Genomic DNA, 25,462 nt, shown 5'->3' on the forward strand with positions numbered 1-25,462 from the left:
AAATAGACAGTTACAGCAGTTTTACATCGTAAAAAAAATTAATGCAGACAACTTTATAGCTTAGAACAACTATCACGATACTTGTCTTCGAACATATCAAAATGTTGTATATAATGTCAATGCTTTGGATTTATATTTATTATGAATTATAATATATATGTGTGATGTACACAAATAATACCCGATGTTGTATTTTACTTGATATTTACCATTTATATGTTGTTGTTTTTTTTCTATTATAGAACAACAACAAGCTCAACCAGTTCCACAACGTATGTTGTCTCCTTTTTATTCATCTTTTCATCTGTTTTTTTATATAATTTTCTAACATCAAAGTCAGCAGACTGTCTAATCGATTTGTACACAAAAGAAGTGTAACGGCCTCGGTAAATGACTTATCTAGTCATGTAACAGAATATGATCATCTTTTAACAAGAAGTGTCATCCGTTGTTTCTTCATAAATGTTAATTAAATGTTATGTTTTAACAAGTTTGTAGTAAATATTTTAACTATATAGTGATGTACGTGTATCATATTTTAATGAAGTTCGATAGGCATTGTGTATACGTAGGGTTTTTTTTTTTCAATTTAAAATACCTAAGTCTGTTTAAGAAACATATATATCCAAATCAAATCATTTAAAGGTCACATTATTAAAGAATATATGTATATATTATCATAATATATTGTTAGTTTTTTTTATGCCCCCGCCATGTCGTCGCCCTAATTCCAGAGTGTCGTAACTCCAATTTTGAAAAAAATGAGTGTTTGGTATCAAAATGTTCGTAATTTTTTTCTCTATCTAATGGTAAGATCAACATCACTCTGGTTCTTGCCTGTAACAATATATTGAATGGGTCAGAGTGCTGTAAGTCCAAAAATTGTGATAAAAGTACAGTCCATAATATCGTAACTTCTGAACCAATAGTTTGTTAGGATTCTAGTCACGTGATGCTGTTTTGACAAAATGGCAGATTTTTCAAGGTATCAGGAATGGCATTTTAAGTTTTATATTTCTTGATAACATGTAAGTGCTTAGCTTTAGATGTTATCTAATTATCTATGGATTAATTTTTTATTGAACTGTTTCAAACCATAAAAAGAAATAATAACTACTCTTAACCCTTGAGCTTAATTCAAAGCACCATGCTGTGTTATGAAATTCGGATAGCATGGAAATCGGATAAATAGATACAAACTTTCAATATTCACAAGTATCAACTGTTAATAACTTGATATGTGATTGATTATATGATTGATTGATCAATGTTACCATTAAATACGGACAATCAGGTTTTGCATAAGATTGTTTATACTTTTAACTTACAAACAAAACTCATCAAATAGAAACATACTACTGCCATTGTTACATTTTGTACAATGTTTTTCTTTTACTATATAAGACAAATTACCGTACTGGTGCTAAGTGATTCGAATAAAATTTACACATATACTTTACCACTCATAACTGATGTTAAATTATGTTAATCATGTTTATTTCATAATTCATAATTTCATAATTTTCATAATTTCAAAATTCTGCACTTTCATATAACGATCACAAAAATATCAAAAGTTTTGCTGTCCAAGGCATTATGCAATCCAGAGTGGTTAACAATACCCACTGTCATATAGAAAGAAAGACAAAACACTTTTAAAATGGCAGAAGTGTTCAGTCCTACATCACTCGTTTGTGTTCTTAAAACAGTACGTCCAAACGTCAAAGCCTATATGGTGGGTTAAAGTTGATAATATCCCTATAACAAAAGTTTAAAAGCTGAGACCGAGTTGTCTCAGATGCACCATTTAGCGTTGAATAAGAGACGTCATTTGCACAACAAATACTTATTAAACAGAATGCCACCCTGTTGACCTACTCAGCTATTTTGCATAAATCAACAGGGTGTCAATCTATACCTTTTTGTCAACATAATCTTATGCTAAAATTTCTTAAATAATTGGAACATGCAAAGCAAAATTAATCTAAGTTTCTAAGTTAAAAATAATTCTTGTACATCTACTTCCAACTCGTAATGTAATACTACCTGTACTTAATTATCAAGTGATTTGAACCTTTGAACTGAAAATTATCCATTACCAAAACTATTTTTAAAAAGAAAGAAAAAATATGCTTAGTTAAAAATTGTCATTCGATTGAAACGTAGAGAAAATGGTTTTGTGAAAAATGTTACAAAGTCTTAAGACCATATAAAACATTAAAGAAACTTTAAATTGTCATATTTGTTTCATCAAACGTTTGTTGAAGTAAAATAGAATTAATATTTGACTGAAACTCTTAGATATTGAGCATTGCTTTTATACGAATGAGTTTTTGATGTAAACAGTTCAGTTAAAAACATTAAAAGCAAACGTATACTTAATTGTTATTGTATGTAAAGATGTTGTATGCCACTTGATATATAAATATATGAAGTAATTGAAGTACAGTAGTTCATTGAAACACCATATCCAGATCTGTAGCATCTTTGAAAATTTGTGAGCTTTGAGTTGTGTTTCATATTTTTCTTTTTTTTAAAAAACAAAACATTAAGTAATGCTGTTCCTAGAAAAGTAAAATACATAGGTTTATTCTTTTTCATGTTGCAGAGAAAGGAAGTAATTGTTAATGTTGTTTTTCAAAGTTGAAGCAGTTACATCTTTCAAACATTTTTGTGTGTTTTATAAGTCAAATTGTGTTCAACATGCTGTTTGTATGCAAGTAACAGGTATTCAAAATTGAATTTGGAATGAGTTAATGGTATAATAAACGAAACCAAAAGTAAATGTGAATTCCAAATATTTTATAGTGCACAATGTTAATGTGAAAATAGCATATCATGTGATAAAAGTTTTGCTATTTAATGTGGTAAATATCAATACAATGACGATGTTTCTAAATTTTGATTTCGTTTTATTTAACTCAATGTGATACATTTACAAAATCAGCAATATTTTTTTTTGTTGTTCATTTGCAAGGCTCACTATTTCATGTAAATGGTCATAAGATAATGAAGCCCGAGTTCAATTACAACCTTAAAATGCCTGTTCTTGGCTATTCACACTTCACCGCATTGCCTGGATTTCTATTATTGACTTTTAAGACTAAATTTACTGTTTTGATCCTGATCACATTACATGCTCTGTGGTGCCTAAATAAATGTGGATCCAGACTATTCGTTAAAGCATTCAATTTTAGTTACGTCTAAATTTAATATAATTTCAGTATAAAACAGTAAAATAGTCATTATTTCACACTGTTTTAACTCCTAAATGTAATGATATTTTAGGGTCAAATTGCTGTAACTTATTACAGCATTCTGGTTCTTGTATTTTTGTCAATAAAATATATTTTTCAGTGATTTTTCATTTCTTTTATTTTGATTTTTTAAAAAACTATCTACAGGAACTTCTTCGTAATTAAAAGTGTACAAGTTAAAATAATTCTGCACACTATGATGTGTTTTATATTAAAATTGGTTAAGTAAGTGTGAAGATATAGCCTGTTAAAACTTTGAACTCGATTTTCTCAAAATGGTAAAATACGACTTACATCATTATGGAATTAGGGCGACGATGTAATGGCCGGGGCATAAAGTGTTACCCTGTTCCGTCATTCCGTCCTTCCGTCCTTCCGTCCTTCTGTTATTCCGTCATCATCAGTTTCCGTTCATTATCTTAAGAACGGTTGGACACATTCAACTCCAATTTGACATATGGATATGTCATGACAAAATACAGGTCAAGTTCGAATTTGGTCATGGTTCGATGATTTTTGGCAGAGTTATGCCCCTTTTACTTTGAAAATAATATGAAATTTCAGTTTCCGTTTATTATCTCCCCAACGGTACAACACATTCAACTCAAACTTGACATATGGATATGGCATGAGAAAATACAGGTCAAGTTCGAATTTGGTCATGGTTCGATGATTTTTGGCAGAGTTATGCCCCTTTTACTTTGAAAATAATATGAAATTTTCAGTTTCCGTTCATTATCTCCCCAACGGTACAACACATTAAACTCAAACGCGACATATGGATGCGTCAAAGGAATGCGCAGGTCAAGTTCAAATTTGGTCATGGTTCAATGATTTTTGGCAGAGTTATGCCCCTTTCACTTTGAAAGTGATATGAAATTTTCAGTTTCCGTTTATTATCTCCCCAATGGTACAACACATTCAACTCAAATTTGACATATTTTTTTGGAATGCCCAGGCCAAGTTCGAATTTGGTCATGGTTCAATGATTTTTGGCAGAGTAATGCCCCTTATACTTTGAAAATAATATGAAATTTACAGTTTCTGTTCATTATCTACCCAACAGTGTTACATATTCAACTTTAATTTGACATATGGATATGTCAAAGGAATGGGCAGGTCAAGTTCGAATTTGGTCATGGTTTGATGATTTTTTGGCAGAGTTATGTCCCTTTCACTTTGAAAATAATATAGATACATCTTAGGAATAACCAGTTTAAGTTTGAATTTGGTCATGGTTCAATGATTTTAGACAAACTTATCTTTCCTGAATGTTGGAAAAATTTTGAACTTTCAGTTTCAGCACTCATTCTTTTAGCCATTATTTTGGCTACAAATATGCAATATGCTATTTCTAAAAGGTTAAGACTGAATAATTTCAGTGCCTTGAACATTGTGTGGAAATGGTTTGTGTTAACATTGAAAAGTTTTAAGGGCTTTGAACTTAAAATGAAAAAAATAATTAATGCACCATCTGAAATTTTGGCTGCATGCGGGGGCATCCGTGGCATGATGACACATTTCTAGTTTAAAGTATACAGTAGATAAAACTTTATCAAAAAAATGTAGAACATTACACAGTTTTACCTACTGATATGTTCAGTTTTGACAAAAATGGAAGATATCATCAGCATAGCAAAATGCATCATTTTATTTCGTAAAAAAAACTTGTGAGCTTATCAGCCATAACCATACGCAATCCCTGGTCAGCGTGGGATATCCCGAAACTTCATAAGTACAGTATATTATCATGCTTTATATTTAACCTCACTGTATATGTAAAATCATCTTTGTTTATATTTCTTTCGTTTCAGAATAACATCAAGTACTGTGAGTAATTTTACATTTTAAGTATTATTTATACGGTTGTTACAAAAATATGAGATAAAAATATTATTTTTTAATATATAAATACCGTATACACAAGTTATTGTTGCTATTTTATATTTGTAAAATTCTAGTCAGCATTTTTTTACAATGAAAAGCAATTAGTTTTAATAAATATTTAATAAAATCTCACTTTTTTCACTTTTGTTAAATTTGATTATTATTTGATGATGGTAGAAACATATTTATCTCAAAGTAAATGGAATTAATTAAGGTATATATACATGCTGCATGTGATGACCTTTACTTGACTTTATTAGATGTCTACAACAACGACCGAGGATCCTGATTGTTGTTGTGAAAGAAGACCTCTAGGTGATGTTAAAGTCAAAGTTGAGTAAGTTTTATGATATACTTGCATCATTTTCTTGTTTTGGAAAATCAAATTTCTGATTAATTAAACTAAATATCATACTTTCGGTTTTCAGAAACATTCTATATTGTAGCGTTAAGTAGCAGAGCCCATTTCCGTCACAACTAATTTTTGAGAATCGATCAAAAGATTATTGAAATGACATTATTTCACCGTTTATAAATTTTATCAAAATATTTTTAGTAGATATAGCTTACTCCTTGAGAATCATGTGTTAAAAATGGTCTGGATTTTTTTGCGTAAACTCTACATAGTAGGTTAGCCCTAAGGGACATTCATAACTTAATATTTTTAAACTCTACTTAGGACATTCTGTGTTTCATTGAACATGCTCTGACTAAAATATAAACATGTATTATTCAAACTCGTCAAAGGCCAGTAGCATACAAAACAAAGTGTTACTGTTATTTTTATTTGTGAATATTTTCAAATAACTGAAACAGGATATAAAACGCGGTGTAAGTTTAAATGCGAGTGTAGAATATGAAAGTGATCAAACATAGGTATCATAATTGTGTCTGGCAAGAACTCTTCAAAATTGTTTTACAGTGAAACAAACACTTAAAATTTAAAAAAAATAGTCAAAATAGAAAAATAAAAGGCGTACAGCAGGATAAATTTTAAAATGATAGATGCTCGGTTTGAGTCAGCGTATTCAAGAATGGTATTGGTAAATGCAAGCTACTATTCACGCCCCTAGCACCGGCTTTATATAAAATGAATAAGTACATCAAGAAATGTTCAGTCAATTTGATTTTAAGCTACTGTTTCAAACACGGAAGTTCGAGCGTTCTTTTTTCCAAGTCTTAACATTAACAAGAAACTATATAATGAATTATTCGCATGGGTTGGAATATCACTTTATTTTAATTTTTGGCACTTAAATATTGCAATGATTTTTAAATCGTTGCTATGTTGAATATTGTAAACAATGTGTGCCAGAAGTTAGTAGACTTGAATTTGAAAACACGTTAACATGCTTTACACGAATTGAAATATGATGCTTAGTTGTTTTTGTATATTTTACTTACAGATATATTCCTTGCCCATCTGCTAATGCGGGCAATATTGATGATTAATTTGGACAGACTGTTTCAATGGTGGGGTTGGAGGACGAGTGGCTATTTTTCATAATGTTAATTTTCTATAACTAAAAAATATCGGCATAGTACTTAACATTATTTATACTCAATTATTTTTGGCTTAACAATTTGTTTTGTTTTTAAGAGACATTTCTTTGCATTTAATGAATCTAATAAGTAATGGTTGAAATGAATGTCACATTTTTATTTAGCTGTAATTCCAATTATTGTTAAGTAGAGAAATAAAATTTGAATACAAATATCGATAAAACCACTGCATGACACAATTAAATTTATAATTTATGTGACTTCTTTCCTTGATTGGCTAACTAACAAAGCTTTTATAAATATGTATTTATAGTTTCAAAAACAAATATAAAATATTTAAAAGATGTTTTTAAAAGATTGAATTAAAATAACAGTACAATTCATAAAGCCTATCTAAGATGGCCAATGTGTTGGTTGGCTTAATTACATCATTTACATAACAATTACAATTCGTATACATTTCAAAACTTTACCTTCTAATTTCAATATAATTTATACTTACATTGTTGAAACAGAATGCATTCAAAGAATCATATTTATTTATGCAACGCTTTTAAACGTTTAGAATTTGTTGATGTTCGTATATTAAGAATTGTTTTTCTTTAAAACAATATCATCTCTGCAAATCATTTTTGATAACATTTTAAGACAGTAGTGATCTATATTGCTTGAAATAAACTGATAAATCTAAATGATTCAAAAGATTTACTCATTATATCTGTGTACTTCTTTGAATAAACAGAACAAAGGGAATAAAAGACAAAAAATTGTGACTGTGTTATTGCTATTTGAAATATTTTGCCGCCTTGTCCGTTCATCTGTCTGTCCAATCAAACAGCCAATGATTTACGAGTCCCTCTATTAAACAAAAGAAAATAACAAAAGAAATGAGCCCTGAGTACATTAAAATGACAAGTCCGTTTCAATCCGTCCATAATCTTAGTAGAAAAAATGGAAAGTAATTTTCACTGGTTAGAAACTCAGAAAATGTCATAAATAAAAGAAACAAGAGGGCCATGATGGCCCTGAGGTCGCTCACCTGTACATAGGCCCCCCACCCCCGGGCCAATTTTTACCCAAGGTCTTTTATTTGTTTATTTGAACAGACTTGGAAGACACCCATAAGAAGATGTTTCATGCTAAACATCTAAGTTCTAGCTCATTGGGTTTTTTAAAAGAAGATTTTTAAAGTTTTTACTATACACATATAGTTAAAAACAATGACACCCCTGGGGCAGGGCCAGTTTTGACCCCCAGGCTTTTATTTGGACAAACTTTGTAGATATTTACTTAAAGATGTTTCATGCTTAATATCTAAACTCTAGCTATTTGGGTTTTTTTCAAAGAAGATTTTTAAGTTTTTGCTATACACATATAAGGAAAATCAATGACCCCCCCCCCCCCCGGGCGGGGCCAGTTTTGACCCCAGGGCTTTCATTTGAACATACTTGGTAGACACCCGTTACAATATGTTTCATGCTAAATATCTTAGCTCTAGCTCTTTGAGTTCTTTAAAAGAAGATTTTTTTAAGTTTTTACTTTATGCATATAGGGAAAATCAATGACCCCCTGGGGCGGGGCCAATTTTGACCCCAGGGCTTTTATTTGAACAAACTTGGTAGACACTCATTAGAAGACGTTTCATGCTAAATATCTTCGCTTTAGCTCTTTGGGTTCTTTAAAAGAAAATTTTTAACTTTTTACTATATGCATATAGGGAAAATCTATCACCCCCTGGGGCGGGTCAATTTTGACCCCAGGGCTTTTATTTGAACAAACTCGGTAGACATTCACTAGAAGATGTTTCATGCCAAATATCTAAGCTCTAGCTCTTATGGTTCTTTAAAAAGATTTTTTTAAGTTTTTACTTTATGCATATAGGGAAAATCATGACCCCCCGGGGCGGGGCCAATTTTGACCCGAGGGCTTTAATTTGAACAAACTTGGTAGACACTCACTTGAAGATGTTTCATGCTCAATATCTTAGCTCTTGCTCTTTGGGTTCTTTAAAAGAAAATTTTTTAAGCTTTTACTATATGCATATAGGGAAAATCAATGACCCCTGGGCCGGGCCAATTTTGACCCCAGGGCTTTTCTTTGAACAAACTTGGTAGGCATTTACTAGAAGATGTTTCATGCCAAATATCAAAGCTCTAGCTCTAACGGTTCTTTAAAAGAAGATTTTTAAAGGTTTTACTATATGCATATAGGGAAAATCAATGACCCCCCAGGGCGGGGCCAATTTTGACCCCAGGGCTTTTATTTGAACAAACTTGGTAGACATTCACTAGAAGATGTTTCATGCCAAATATCTAAGCTCTAGCTCTTACGGTTCTTTAAAAGAAGATTTTTTAAGGATTTACTATATGCATATAGGGAAAATCAATGACCCCCCGGGACGGGGCCAATTTTGACCCCAGGGCTTTTATTTGAACAAACTTGGTAGACACTCACTAGAAGATGTTTCATGCCAAATATCTTAGCTCTAACTCTTTGGGTTCTTTTAAAGAAGATTTTTAAAGTTTTTACTATATGCATATAGGGAAAATCAATGACCCCCTGGGGCAGGGCCAATTTTGACCCCAGGACTTTTATTTGAACAAACTTGGTAGACAACCATTAGAAGATGTTTCATGCCAAATATCTAAGCTCTAGCTCTTAGGGTTTTTTAAAAGAAGATATTTAAAGATTTTTCTTTCGGTTGCCATGGCAACCAGTGTTCAGCATGGAATTAAATTCTTTGAACAATTTTTAAAGGTGACCACCGAAGGAACATTCCTGTGAAGTTTGGATGAAATTGGCTCAGTGGTTAATGAGGAGATATCATTTAAAGCAAAAGTTTACGGACGACGGATGGACGACGGACGGACGCCGGATGAAAAGCGATCACAAAAGCTTTCCCGGTCACTTTGTGACAGGTGAGCTAAAAAGCTCGAACTGTTGGAACTTGAAACTCCGTCCGTTCGTTCGTCCCTCTGGCTTACAACAGTCCCAAGAATAACTTGAAAAGTATTAAAGGAAATTGATAGGAACTTTACCCAGTGATAGTCATCAGTATGAAGAAATTCAGTGTTCTAAAACCATAATGCTATACTGCTTGTTATTATTGTTTCCCTTAATGAAGATTGAAAAATGTATAATAAAGCTTGTCTGGAGTATAAAATATCTATCTCATTGAAACTTTCCATGTTTATAGAGACCAACAAGAGGAAGTGCAATGTCAGGTGGCCATCACTCTAAATTCAACTGTTTGATTTATAAGCCTTATAAAGCTTTATCATATTTGCCAATATAATAACTTAAATACAATATATTGAAGAAGTTTGATCAACGCTCAACAGTAAGAGCTATCCAATGTCTAAGAACTATAATAACGCTATACACAGTGGTAGAGGCAAGTGAAAAACAGGAGTGTATGAATTATAGTTTTACTCTTCTTTTTTTCATTTCCTTTTAAAAAAAATATGTACTTAATAATGCGTTTTATGCTTTTGTCCAGGAAGGTCACTAAGGTCAAGTTCATTGGTGCTAAAAATGGATCTTTACACCTGTTTATACAGCTGGCCTTATTTATTGACTTATGCCCTAAATAGTTAGGGGCTGATACCATGTATGGGTCTCTAATTTTAGATGAAGTATGTTGTCATGTGGGTCAACGTCAACCGTTACTAAGTGATAGGTGGGATTTAGAGGTCACTTGGAACAAGGTCACTGATAGATACATTTAATTGTCTTCATATTTCAGGATTAGTTAGGGGTCATAGGGGTCAATGTCACTAATACTAATTATAGATTTTCACACTTTTCTACAAATAACCTTTTCATTAACCAAAGTGTATTGACGAACATTGACAAATATGTGGCTTTAGATAGCATCTGCCTATCTTGTCATCTTGGTCATAGAATCCAAATCTTCCATATCAAATTGTTTGTTTCAAAGATCCCTTAAACTCCCTGGCTTACGTACATTACAGGCCAGTGGTATAATGTATTTGTCCTCCTCTTACACTTGAAAAAAAAAACATTTTAAAAAGGAGTGGAACAGGGCAAGTTGGACTGACAATAGCCTTATTTATTACTCACTGTCACAATGAGTATTTATTGCTCATATGAAATATTCTTAGTATACTTTATATTTAACAATAAAAAAGCAACAAGTTTTACAAGAACATCTTTTTTTGATATATTTACAATCACACAACATAACAAGTTTGGCAACAAAAGATATAAACAAATTAACAAGAAATTTTGGCAAGGACATTTGAACAAAATAGAACAAAAGAAGAACACAGAGGAACAACATTATACATACAGTTGAAGAATATAGATAACGAATTTGGTGATGAAGTTGAATAAAGCTCTAAAAGTTATCATATACAAGTTAATTAAAAATATTTTTCTTCTTTTTACATAGATCCAGAACATTGTATTCTTTGCTGTTTAGCTTTGAAATATCAAAGTTTGGTATACATTAATAATAGGGATAAAATTGAATCAATAGAAAATTAAAAAATCTGGATGTTTGCAGTAGAATGGAATGCTGTCTGTGTGCTTTTTCATTCGAGTTTTTTAAAATGCTCAAAACATTGGTTAACTTGTTGTTGAATTCTTTACAAGACAACCCAGCCAGTATTCATCGACTTAAATGAACTCCACTGGAGTGAAAACAAGAGCTGTCCGTAAGACAGCGCGCTCGACTTTTTTAGTGCTTGCCTATAATACAAAACATTGACAGTTAAGGGCCATAATTCAAATAAAATCTTTGACAGAATTACCTTCTCCTGGACATGTTTGGGAATCATGATTGTAAACAAGTATTCCAACTTTCAAATTAATATCTCAAACAGTTCAGTCAAAAAGTGGACTGGTACTAAAAACTTAACCAAGATTCTAAGTCGATAAAAGGCCTTAATTTTTAAAACAAATCCTTGACAGAGTTACCTTCTCTTGCGTACAGATGGGGGTAATGATGTGAAATAGCATTAAAAGTTTCAAAGCAATATCTCAAAGGGTTAAGGCAATAAGTGGATTTTACCCATATTCAATGTATTTTCTAAGTCAAAAAGGGGCATAATTCTGTCAAAAACCTTGACAGAGTTATGTCCTCTTGTCTGTTGATGAAGGTCGTGATGGTAAACAAGTATGGTCAGTTTCAAAGCAATACCTCCAATGGTTTTGAAATAAAGTGAGGTGGTACAAAAAACTTAACCAAGCTCAATACACTTTCTAAGTCAAAAAAGGGCCATAATTCTGTCAAAAACCTTGACAGAGTTATGTACTCTTGTCTGTAGATGGAGGTTATGATGGTGAACAAGTATGGTAAGTTTCAAAGCCATACTTGTAATACTTCTGAAATAAAGTGGGGTGGTACGAAAAACTTAACCAAGGTGTGACGCCAACGCCGACGCCGGGGCGAGTAGGATAGCTCCCCTTTTCATAGAAAAGTCGAGCTAAAAAACTAAAAACATAAAATTTTCAATTTCATACATAGATCAACTGGGACACTTAAAACAGAAGGATATGCAAGAGATAATTAAAAATAAACTAAGAAATAAATTGAAAATCATATTGTTATGCTATTCTTAGCACGATTTGAGTGAAAAGGGTTGCAACAGTTTTCAATTTGTGTCATTTTTCACAACTAGAATAATTAGTTTGGAAAAACAGAGTGTTCGAATGATCTGAAATTTTCACACAAATTTTTGTATGGACCTACATCAAATGGAGCATTGTAAACTCGAACAATTATTTCCAGCCAAATCATGTCAAAAAAAAAAAGTGGAGTCCCTTTAAGTCTGACTTCATACTTAAACATTCAGATATTTGAAAAGCAATTTCCTGACACAATATAAATATATCAAGTGGACTTGTACATATTACTGATAACTATACACTATGTTGATAGATCAACTCAATATTACACACAATATTGCAAAAGGAAAACATGTACTAGAACATTTCAGCTGAATTTCAGTCTGCAATGACTAATTCATAAAAACAATAAATTATTACATCATATAAAATAAATACTGAAAAATAACACGAAATGTATCATTATCTCTGTCAAATATTTGGTATATTCATTTTTTTCTGCACAGATTTTATGTGACATTATCATGACATATTTCAACAAGAATATCTGCGACACTGACCGATGTTTTAAAAGCATTAAAATTTTAATTTCAAAGACTTTTTAAAAAAAAGCCATTTATTCTTCTTTCGTCAAAAAATATGCTGATGACATTTAAATTAGAGAAGAACAAAATAAAATGTCTTCATATAAAGACAGATATACTGCCCATGAAATATATTAAGGAAATCATTAAAGATGCTTCATATCTATCTATATAATATATATATATTAAATGTACCAAGACAAAACACCTCCATATATTTGGTTTTTCTAGAAACAGCCATCTATTTACAAACTAATTATGCAATTTTCTATAAATATTGATCTTGCTTTTTTAATTAATATCCACTTATAAAAACAACAATAAAATTAAAATACTGTAAACATATTGCACGTTGCTTCAATATTCTCTCCAGAACACAAACAAACAAATAAAAATAGCACCAGTTGAAAGAAAAAGAATAATTTGTAACTTCACTTATTACTAGTATACAAATAATGTAACACAACAGGGGCTGTGCACTATATATTTTCGCATGCTAACTCTGGGAAACCATGTAACTAAGATACAGATTCTAATTCTATTTGCTGTCTACATCATTTGTTTATATACCTTTTTCCCTTTCATTAACAAGAACTTTCAATGGTAAGACTTAATGATAAGACAGAATATGTGTATTTCTGCAAACCACACCCCCTACATACACATCATGTTCCAATCTTGCTAAACCAGCAAACTATCACAACCAACAAACATCCACTTAGCCTTCCTACCTTCAAGATTTTATTAAGTCAGTATAAAGTTATAACCTAGGTAAAATCTCATATATCTATTCTTTTAAATAATGTGCAAAATATTTTATAAAACTAAAAATTAAATTTATTTGTCTTGCTTAAGGACTTGATGCATTACGATAACAATTACCGTAATCAATTATCATCACGAACACTTAAACAACTATTTTAAATGTATATTTAAAATATGAACTACATATATATGAGGCAAAAAGCCTACATAACAATGCCCGCTAGAAGATTGTTTAAATAAAAAAGAAGTCCCTGCATTACAAAGAAAATTAGAGGTTAACAGTATGTCAATAATATCTATGAAAAGAAATTGTGCAAAAGGCAAAAAATTTAATTTGACTGTGTTAAATCTTTAAAATTAAACAACAACAAAAAACCAGATATGTGTCTAAATTACATAGATGCCCACCATATTTCACTGTTTTGTCAGTTTACTGACAGGCAACTTTTACAATGGTAAAAATGTTTCCTGATTATAAGCCTGAATTAAGCAAATATTAATAATAATACCAACAATGAGGCCAACACAAGTTGAAATATAATAACATTAACACTCATACTTGTTTTATCAGTTTAATTAAAGGATGGCTTGACAGATTTAAGATAAAATTGAATTCATTAGTTATTTTATATAAATCAAAACAAACAATCAACACTTAATCTTTTCAAGATCTGATATTGATCTTTCATACAATATTGATGATACTTTGAAAAAACAAGAGGGCCATGATGGCCCTGAGGTCGCTCACCTGTATATAGGCCCCCCCCACCCCCCCCCCCCAAACGTTGCAGGGCCAATTTAACCAAAGGGCTTTTATTTGCACAAACTTGGTAGACACCCATAAGAAGATGTTTCATGCTTAACATCTAAGCTCTAGCTCATTGGGCTATTTAAAAGAAGATTTTTTTTAAGTTTTTACTATACACATATAGTTAAAAACAATGACACCCCTGGGGCCGGGCCAGTTATGACCCCAGGGTTTTTATTTGAACAAACTTTGTAGACACTTACTAGAATATGTCTCATGCTTAATATCTAAACTCTAGCTATTTGGGTTTTTTCAAAGAAGATTTTAAGTTTTTGCTATACACATATAAGGAAAATCAATGACCCCGGGGCGGGGCCAATTTTGACCCCAGGTCTTTTCTTTGAACAAACTTGGTAGACACTCACTAAAAGATGTTTCATGCTTAATATCTTAACTCTAGCTATTTGGGTTTTTTCAAAAAAGATTTTTTAAGTTTTTGCTATACACAAATAAGGAAAATCAATGACCCCCGGGGCGGGGCCAATTTTGACCCTAGGGCTTTTATTTGAACAAACTTGGTAGACACTTATTAGAACATGTTTAATGCTAAATATCTTAGCTCTAACTCTTTTGGTTCTTTAAAAGAAGATTTTTTAAGTTTTTACTATATGCATATAGGGAAAATCAATGACCCCCTGGGGCGGGGCCAATTTTGACCCAAGGGCTTTTCTTTGAACAAACTTGGTAGACACCTATTAGAACATGTTTGATGCTCAATATCTTAGCCATAGCTCTTTGAGTTCTTTAAAAGAAGATTTTTTAAGTTTTTACTATATGCATATAGGGAAAATCAATGACCCCCTGGGGCGGGGCCAATTTTGACCGCAGGGCTTTTATTTGAACAAACTTGGTAGACACTCACTAGAAGATGTTTCATGCCAAATATCTAAGCTCTAGCTCTTATGTTTTTTTAAAAGAAGATATTTAAAGTTTTTTCTTTCGGTTGCCATGGCAACCAGAGTTCTGCATGGAATTAAATTCTTTGAACAATTTTTAAAGGTGACCACCAAAGGAACATTCCTGTGAAGTTTGGATGAAATTGGCCTTGTGGTTTATGAGGAGATGTCATTTAAAGTAAAAGTTTACGGACGACGGACGGACGACGGACGCCGGACGAAAAGCGATCACAAAAGCTCACCCTGTCACTTTGTGACAGGTGAGCTAAAAAAAAGAGAAATGCTATTTAAAAATGTACTTTGTACTAAGTAGTTCAAGGGTTGAAACTCTTACACATTGCTTAATGTCTAACATTTTCAAATTCAATTATAATTTTATACTAAATTACATGTACACTGATTTTCATTAAGATTTCTATAAGACTACAAGTTACTAAATAACTGTTCTTATCTACAACTTTAACACATGGTGTTACCTCCAGGCTAAAAACATTAAAATTCTTTTTGCATACATGTATATATGAATTAATTTCATAACTTACATAAAAATAATTAGTTAACATATAGTAGAAACATATTAATTAAACAATACATTCCTCATTCTATACAGTCATATTGAATGTACATTCCACATAAAAGTGCTTTTCATAATAGTAATGTTTAATACATGTATAACCTGACTTCTTAAACAGCTACAATTATTTGTTCTTTTAACTATTTCACAGAAAACAGTACTCCAGAACTTTCAAGTTCAACTAATGGTATGCCTACACAGAAAACTTTCAAATAAACCCCATCTGTATCTGTCTGTGAATGACAAGATACAAAGCTGGATTATTTGTTGTAGTTAGTAAGACTGCCATTTTATAAAGGTGAAAATTTAATTTTAACCAAAGAAATGGTTAAGTACTTTTCAATGAATTTCGAGTATTGTTTGTTTGATTGGGTTTTACGTCACACTGGCACAGTATAGGTCATTCCAGTGTTGTATTTTTATACATGTGTATAGTAATTTTCATTCTGCTATGACTGAATTACGAGTGTTATTGAAACAATATAAGGCTATAAACATTTTTTTTAAATAAAAAAAGAAACGTTTATAAGCATTGGTTACAAAATAAAGTACAACAATAGCAACAATAGTGAAATTAGTTTGCTAGATTGTATAAAATAATTGAGCAGCGTCATGACAAAACCAACATAGTGCATTTGCGACCAGCATGGATCCTGATCAGACTGCACGGATGCCCAGGCTGGTCTGGATCCATGCTGGTCACAAACGCCTTACGTTGGTTTTGTCATGACACGGCTCAAATATAATTTAAGTGCGTTGGAAAGCATGTTTAATGTATGGAATGTGTTTGTATGAAATAACAAAACACAAAACACATAATTTCACAATATTGAATTTTTACACCTTAGTACAATACATGAAGAAAAAAAATAATGAAATTGTTAAATTTCCCTGTATGAATCAATGATCATATGATTTTGGAAATATTATCATATTAATTGGATCTACAATTGTTGTTTGCCCATTGGTAAGATCTGCAACTGCTTCTTAGCTGATCGTATGTTAATCATACTATTAAGGAATGCAGATATGTTTGATAAGACACTGCCAAAATTGGATGATTGACGTATGAGAGGTCCAGGTTACTATTTCATATAATATTTTTACAATACTCTAGCTAACAGAAAACATATAATTTATTGAATATGAAAAATTAAATACACAAATGAAAACAAATTGATCATGAAAACAGTTACTTTTCTCTTGTGAATAATGTTGGTCCCAAGACATGCTGAAAGGTAATCTACTATGAATTCACTTAATTTCATGGGCATGAAATTTTGTGGTTTTGTCAAAAAATGACATTTTCGTGGGGTTTTCAATTCGTGGACTGTCTGCTCTTTGCACACAAAAAAGTAAAATGCAAATAAAATAATTCAAAAATAATCTTACAGCAGACAAAATATAATTCTGTTGGATCTTAAATATGTGGATTTACCTAATCATGAAAATCAACTAATGCCATACAAAAAAAAATTATTTTGCAGTAAGTTGCAAGAGAAGAATCATTTAATAAAATTTGGTGTGTTGTTTCTTCTAAAATACATTGCAATAGGAAGAGATGCTAAGATTTTGAAATACAGTCCAACCCCGTTTATTCGAAGTGACGGGGACTGAAAATTTACTTCGAATAATCGATGGGTTCGAATAATCGAAATCGGAATATTTTGATAGACGAAAACTACTCCACTTTGGCAAACATAGGATAACTACCGATTACAACAAACTTGTTTCCTGCAATCAATTGAGAAAGATAAATATTCAAGAAAAGATACATTAAAAAATTTGTATTGGTATTGGAGACATAAATACTTGCATTTTATTCTACATTATGTATTGTTTCGTTTCGTGCAAAGCCTTGATAATGGCCGTGTTGTCAATACGGTATTTACAGCTAAACTCTAGTATTTTCGATGAGGGTAAAGGCTCTCATGTAGCGTTACAATTAATGAAGAAGAAAAATAAATATTTTGGCTATTTTGATAGATTCACATATAGAGTATTTATGAAAATTATCGCTGTCATCTTCACAGTAACAACGGTGCATAATTTTTCATTTTCGGTCATAAAAGGTAATAAAAGAACACCCAAGCGTAATTATCACGTTTGTCTAAAAACACGCATGACTGTTGAAAAATTTTCACAAGTAGAACGGCCAGTAAGTGGATATGGGCCAATTAGTCTGACTTCGAATAATAGGTGTGAAAATATTTCATAATTGTATAATCGGGGCCGAAATTTTACTTCGAAAAATAGGAGGTATTCGGATAATGCATTTCGAATTATACATTCGAATTTATATTGATTTACATACAGATAAAAACGGGACCGCCGATCTACTTCGGATAATGCCGGGTATTCGAATAAAGGGTTGTCGAATAACCGGGGTCGGACTGTATATTAAGCGAGTTGAAAATACAATATTTATCCCATGACACATGTTGTCTACAAGAAAAACAAAAAAACAACACTATCAATACCATGCAAAATCTGAACAATGGATTTGACCTGTTCTGAACTTAGCATTGACCAATTTAATTTAATTATTCAATTAAAGTGATTTCAATGCTCTGAAATGCTCACACCGTTTTGCTGACCATAAAACAGACTAATGTCAGACACAGAAAGCAGGCTGGCCTAACTTGACATTTCTGGCATTATAACTAGCTTTTAGAAGTGTAAAAATTACAACACCCTTTTTTGAAATAAAACAAATAGAGTAATGTCTGTATAGACAAAGGGTTGCCATAACAACCCAATATTGCTGAAATGTAAATTTATTCACTACAGCTATTGACTAGACAGCAAATAAAGCAATGATTTTCAATCTACCTTCTTGCTAACATGTTTAAAAAAAATCTCTGCAGTTAAAGTACTTCGATTTCACAGAAATCAACAAAAAATTTAAACGAAAATGCACACATTCTTCTGAATGTCATTTTCAAGAAGAATTTGTTTTAAAAGAAGTTGAAATACATATTGGCAGTGAATACTTTTAAATGCCCATTCTGTCCCAGAAATGCTTTTATTTTTATTTCTCAAAAGCTTTTTATTTTTGGTGTCCTTCTTCAGTATGGAAGTCAAAATACTATTTTTCTACTTTTATGTCATATAATTTCACATTTATGACATATAATTTCACATTGAGCACTACTTTTTTCACATGACAAACTCACATGCTCTCAACCCATTTTTTAAACATTATAAAACTCATGTCTGCCCTTTCTAAAGAAGGCCAAATTTATTCATTTCTGAGGCAAAATGTGCCTTTAATATATTAGTTAGCCAATATACATTACAGTATAACATGTAAGTATGCAATAAATTAAATAAAAAGAAGAGCACAAAAAGGAGTTACCTCCCATCAAATGTTTGAACATAATATAGTTCAATTAGTTTCAAAGAAAAATGTTGACATAAGACAAAATAATAAAACAATATCAACAACAACAACAAGTTTTCCTACAAGGACATTATCAAAATATACTAGAACTAATTCAAAAAAGTTTTAAGGAAATAAGACATACCATTTTTTAACACAAGTTTCTTTCATTTATTTTTGTCTCGTTAATTAATATTTTCTTTATACCTGGGACTAACTTAAAGAGGTATAACCTGTTCCTATACATTTAAACCTGAGATTTTATATACAATGTACTAGAAACTGTGTACTATGGTCTATTTTAACAATACTCAAATTTCTAGTGATCATTTAATGAAACATTTGATCAAACTGAAAAGTCAATGAAATGAAACAGTGTGGGTAACACAGCTCACAGGAGTGGAAAACTGTCAAAATGGCTGAGCTCCAGTAGTTAATCTTGTGAGATACATTTTGATATAAAATCTCTGGTTTCACTCATATTTAGGATTCATTTGCAAAGAAAATGTGTTGGTGTTTCCTCCTTTTAGAAAGATAATAAAATAAAGCTGTAAAGTTCTATATAGTATTCGGGATCATAACATGAAACTAAAAACAAGTTTCACATTCTTTAAGCTCTAAATTCAACAGTTTTAATCTTACATGCTAACACAATAAAAGTTTTTTCAAATTTCACTAGTGTGTGTAATCTAGCCAGAGTTCAAGACAGACAGATCCGATATATTTTACCTTGTCATTGTTAATAAAAACTGTCTATAAATAACATATAGTCATGTATAAGCAAAACTGATTGAACAGTAACAGATATAGCTGAACTCATTAGGAACAAAATCAAATTAAGGAGCTGTCAAAGAATATCTACTGAATATAGCAAATTTACACAAATATTATAATTTCTGGTGGAAAATTAGAAAATAAAGCTGGATAAATACCAAAATAAATTCCATACAGGTATATAAATGTTAGACCAAAATATGTACGCAGAAACAGCGTAAAATGCGTAGGATATCATAAACCAGACTTTATCAAAAGGCACTTCATGAGGAACTACCCTCGGGAAATCTCGCTCTTGTTTATCCATCACTTCCAGTCCACTTCCATGCTTATAAAAATGTTCCAAAAGTTTCTCTTTTTCCTCATATCTGTCATAAAGCCATTTGGCCCTACCTTCAAGGTCTGTTGGAACTTCAGACAATGGATATGCTCGGTAATGCACACGCATGTTTCTCGGTTCCCACCAGCCTATACAAATACCATGCATGTCAATAGGTTCGGAATCTGGGTAGGCCAAGGTCATATCAACCACCCATTCTATAGCAGTGTTGTTATTTTTTGGCTCTTGACATTCTGTAGATGAACCAGAAGTGAAATGATACTTTACAATCATTCTACAGTTTTATATAAGGTTTTATCTAAAACTAAATTCACAAAGCCTCTATTCTTCTGGCAAAAAATAAAGTATTATTACTTCAAACATTAAGTGGAGAACAGCAGAATACTAAATATATATCAGCATTGATACAAGTATTAATTTAAAATATTACAATCATTATTTCCATTAACAAAGCAAAGACTTATTTCTTCATTTTTTTTTCTATTTTTATTAGCATTTTTTTACTGTTTTGGACTAAATTCAAACAAAATGCATTTCGATAAATATGTTCCGTAATATCTAAATTTATCCTTTATCCCAAAAAAAATTAAATAGATAATTTATTGCAAATTGTTATGAAGATGAAATTGTCAGATTGTTTCTATAAAAAAAGACGTACCTTTTGATCCATTCCGGTTTACATTTCCTATTGTATCTATAATAGTACTAAAAGCTCCAAGTCTAGGCAAGGTACAATGTGATAATATAGGCAAATTATTCTTCTTAGCAAATCTGGAATGAAAAAAGTTTTCTTAACCTTTAGTCAGGTATAAAATAAAATGAAAATATGATCAAACATATGCAATTTTCCCACATGTATCAGTTAACTATGTGTACAGTATCTTGTACGCATATTTAAATGTAATAAATTTTAAGATCAAATAACCAATATAATAAAAATCATATCAATCATAATACAAATCATAATAAGCAATACAAAGGATAAATTGTTTCTGTAGAAGGTTAATATTCATTTTTGCACAAACTGAAGCTAAAGCTGATTGAAAGTCAATTTGACCTTTGACAACCTAAATAACATACTCGGAGCTCAAGTTAATTATAAATATAAATTAATTAACTGCCATCATTAGCAATAACAACCCTAGCCTGCAAGCAGCAACAGATTCTACTTGTGTGCAATCAGTGCAGACCAAAATCAGCCGGAACATTACTCAATCTATTATAAAAATAGAGGAAAATTATGTATTTCTGAGGCTTATTATGCCCTTAAATATACTCACATTTGTCCGCGCTCTCTTCTTTTGTAAAGGAATCCTCCCTCTGGAAATAAAACAAGCCATCTCTTGTCTTGACTGAGGTAATTGTTTAATAAATGCTCCCTGAGTCGAACTAATTGTTGATCCCTATATTCTTTGCCCTGCGAAAAAGGTAACAAAAAGTTAAAGGGAAGTAACTCAATGAATATTTTAAAACTTTATAACAACAAACAGCGGATCTTAAACCTTATGATCTTCATTTTGATAAATCATGTCTGCTGAAAACAAGAGTTGCATTAACATTATCAAATTACCAAAAACAACAACAACATGTAAGTAAAGGCTGAATCAACAACATATATTCAGCAATTTCATACCCTTTTTAGTACATTAACTTTGTTAGTTTCTCATCATACAATGAAAACATTGATATTGTGACAAACCAGAAGCAAAATAATAAATGATTGCACATTAATATGTACAGACATACACTTGTACACAAAAAATGAAAAAAATAGATGCAGAAACTGAACTTTAAAATGTGTGTGCGTGTGCGTGTGTGAGTGTGTGATTTTTTTTTTGGAAAAAATGTTGTTGTTTTTTTTAGACAAAGCATGATTGCATGGGAGAAAATATTTTAATATAGAGAAAAAAACTCCTAGGGAAGGAGCCCTCTCAGGGAAGGAGCCCACTTCTAGTTGTTCATTTATAGAGAAAAAAACTTAAATATATTTGGTTGATCTAGGACTGATCGGGCTAATTTAGGATGCAAATATTTTCAAATTTCAAAGGTACAATTGGACAAAATTAAACAGAATACAGTTTGATAACAATATCATTATTTACCTGCTGTATGAAGAAGTCACCATGGAGATTTGCAGCCCATCCAAAGTTGGTATATTTAAAGATGTAGTCCATCAACCACATGACCTGTCCAATGACTAGAGACTTTGGTAATAAGGCGGACATGACACACGGTATATCAGCCGTTGATTGATGATTCACCAACAATAACACATGCTTCTCATGTAAACTACTCAAATCATCTCCAGATTCTATAACTATAATATAGACAATATCAACTATTAAAATGAGGGTAAATGTATTAAAGTGAAGTACAAATCAAATAAAATCAAGAGTATACTTATGATAGTAATTATGCTCTCCTTGAAAGTCTGTCAAAGTCTGAAGTAGAGAAATTAACACTGGAAAACACTTTGATTGTATATAATTTGTTATTTAAGTGCGTTGAGTGAAAAATGCCAATAAAAAATCACATCATATCCTTTATAATCTACACATAAATACATGTACAAGAATGCTTCATTAGTGCATGCATGCCAATCTGACAATCATGTGCACTATATTGTCACCTTAGTGCAGTAACATGTTAACTCCTTATATAATTTAAATGGTGTTCATTACTGCACTAAGGTGACAATATGTATGTGTGTATACAGGAATAATAATTTCTTAATATTCAAACATTCTAATAAGCATCTAAACAATCAAATTTTTCCTTTGTGCAGTAATGGGTTAACTGCAAATATAATTTTATAGGAGTTAACCCATTACTGCATTAAGGTGATGAAGTGGTGATATATCATTAAGGTAGCTTCAACTGTCAAATGCAAAAGAACTTATGAAAATGTTCTAAGAAATATTAATCTCTTTAAGTTAAAACTCTCTGGAAATTAAATTTAAAAAGTTATTCAGAAGGCTGTAATTTTGTTCAAGGCAAGGTACTAGGGACCATTTCATAATGAAATGTGGGCCTGTATCCCTGATCTACGTAGTAAATACGTGCTTCCTTATTATATATATAAGACCTAAAAATTTATATATTTGACATAAAAACTAAAATGTTCAGTCTAGATGTACCAATAAAAACATACATCACTTACTTTTATATCCACCAGAATTGGTCCACATTACAACAAAGCTTAGAAGAGCCTTGAAAAGAATTCTCTCAATCTGCCAGTATAAGGGTGGGTAGAAATGACGCAAGGGTGTTAACAGAATGTACCAAGTAACATAGGCAGGTATTGCCATAAAATTGTTGACAGTCATGTGTAATACACGTAAAATGTAGTATAAAATCTTCCACACGCCAGGAAACCCCATTTTTAAATCTAAAAAGAAGAAAGAAAATTCATTAGAATGTAAAATAAACACCAACAGTATATAATGCACATGATCCATTCCTTTAGGAAGAAGCTCTACAAAATACTGTTTTTATTTATTTATGATGTTCCTTTCAGAGTAAGTATTATATTGATTTAACATTTACTTTGAACTGATTTAATCTATTAACAAATTTCTTAAATAGATTAAATCAGTTCAAAAGAAATGTTAAGTCAATATAAGTTATAACACTTATTCTGAAAGGAACATCATAAATAAATAAAAATGTTCTCTTTCAATAAAAATTGTATATTAATTACAGTGGAATCCACCAATGAATGCTTGGGTGGGTAAATTTGGTTTATCAATGAATAAATTGTATCATTCAATTTCTGTAACAAAGTGTTGGTTTTGTTGTTGTTGTTTATTTAATTTCTATTACGTAGAGAGCATAATAATAAATTATAGACATTGAAATATGAAATTTTTTCAAAAGGGCTTATATTATGATTGGTACATGTGCTGGGATTGACAAATATACATTTTATTTGGATTTTAAAGGCATTTTGAGCTCCACACCCCAAGTGTCTGTGTAAAAAAGCTTTTCAAGCTTCCAACTCAATCCGTACAATTTATCATTTGTCACTTATTATGTACATGTAGTGTTTATAAATAAAATATTGTTTAAACTAATCTCCTATTAGCTAAGAGCCAAAATCACAATGTATGTTAGTCCTAGTCACCATCCCCATATTTTATTTGTAAGTTTTATTTTTATTTCCCTCTAACTCTTAGAATACTGGTGACAACTTATCTTATTCATGCAAGCAGTTCAGACCAAGATGAGTTAGCACTATAGTGTTGTCTGATCATGGTCTGCACTGTTTATTTCCTGCCAGCTTCCATTTTAAAAGTGTCATTCGGTATTTCATGCACATCTTTGTTTTCACCTGGATCTTCTCAGTGACTATTCTTAAGCCGAAAAGTTGTGATTGTTCTGTTATCAGTATACCCCTCAGATTATAACCAAGTTACATCAAAAATAAAATGGCGACCCCCCTAGATATGACATTGAATATGTCATTAGTAGGTAAAGAAATCTATTTATTTTTTTAACTGTTTTTATTTTATTTTCTTTTAAATATACACATCAAGTCTATAGCCAGCCAAGTCAAAGTCCGGGACAGAAAAGTTTTCCCATATTACAAGGGCGCATCAATTTAGTTGTAAACTAATTTGATAGCGTCAAAACTACTGTTCCTTTTAAAATGAAACTTTAAATGCTGTGAAAACAGATTTTTTCACATTTTTAGTACCATGTACACAACTTTGACGTCATCACTTATGACGTCATAAACCGTAAATGACGTCACATTAAGGGCTTCCGTTAGAAAATGGCGTCGCACAGCCACAATGAACAGCGCATTGTTATAATTTTTTTTCCGATATTCGTGAAGATTTGCAAACACTTTATGGAGAGGCTGCTCTGTCAAATGGTGCCATTTTAAAGTGGATGAAGCGGTTTAAAGATTGCAGAGAGGCAATTGAAGATGACAGTCGTGCAGGTACACCAGTGACTGTAACAGATGAAGAAACAGTGGCTGCCATTTAGGAGTTTATACTCAAATATAGACGAGTAAGTGTGGAGCACATCTAGATAAGTTCGCTATTTCATATGGTACAGCTCAGGGCATTATGACTGATAGATCAGGAATGTGCC

General features: G+C 31.4%; 2 protein-coding genes and 1 long non-coding RNA gene across 3 annotated transcripts in view; 2 read left to right on the forward strand and 1 right to left on the reverse strand.

The window, feature by feature from the left end:
* Positions 1–2,621, forward strand: part of LOC132719744 (uncharacterized) — an 11,987-nt gene extending 9,366 nt beyond the window's left edge. Inside the window, exons 15-16 of the mRNA XM_060703598.1 lie at positions 243–272; positions 2,609–2,621. Of these exons, the coding sequence (XP_060559581.1) occupies positions 243–272; positions 2,609–2,621 (43 nt within the window). The remainder of the gene's footprint in view (positions 1–242; positions 273–2,608) is intronic.
* Positions 2,622–5,025: 2,404 nt separating this feature from the next.
* Positions 5,026–7,383, forward strand: LOC132719794 (uncharacterized). The gene is made up of 3 exons (XR_009624272.1): positions 5,026–5,087; positions 5,405–5,481; positions 6,551–7,383. It is a non-coding gene; the product is annotated as an uncharacterized LOC132719794 (long non-coding RNA).
* An 11,602-nt stretch (positions 7,384–18,985) lies between these two features.
* On the reverse strand, positions 18,986–23,772 carry LOC132719798 (acyl-CoA:lysophosphatidylglycerol acyltransferase 1-like). Its single transcript, XM_060703708.1, has 5 exons — positions 23,523–23,772; positions 22,465–22,679; positions 21,643–21,779; positions 21,021–21,133; positions 18,986–20,595 (listed from the first exon to the last, which is right to left on the reverse strand). The coding sequence occupies exons 1-5, from the start codon at positions 23,740–23,742 to the stop codon at positions 20,156–20,158; spliced, it is 1,125 nt and encodes a 374-aa protein (XP_060559691.1). The 5' UTR covers positions 23,743–23,772; the 3' UTR covers positions 18,986–20,155.
* Positions 23,773–25,462: the final 1,690 nt, after the last annotated feature.

Source organism: Ruditapes philippinarum, unplaced genomic scaffold (genome assembly GCF_026571515.1).
Source record: "Ruditapes philippinarum isolate M1 unplaced genomic scaffold, ASM2657151v2 ctg821_1_1_1_1, whole genome shotgun sequence".
Taxonomy (NCBI): domain Eukaryota; kingdom Metazoa; phylum Mollusca; class Bivalvia; order Venerida; family Veneridae; genus Ruditapes; species Ruditapes philippinarum.

Bases quoted from the DNA above. Each gene is read 5' to 3' on its own strand.
- LOC132719798 (XM_060703708.1), bottom strand. From the start codon at position 23,742: ATGGGGTTTCCTGGCGTGTGGAAGATTTTATACTACATTTTACGTGTA. The intron at 22,680-23,522 runs GTAAGTGATGTA...TCTATATTATAG, and splicing joins CAATTCTGGTGGATATAAAA to TTATAGAATCTGGAGATGAT. The intron at 20,596-21,020 runs GTACGTCTTTTT...GTTCATCTACAG, and splicing joins AAACCGGAATGGATCAAAAG to AATGTCAAGAGCCAAAAAAT.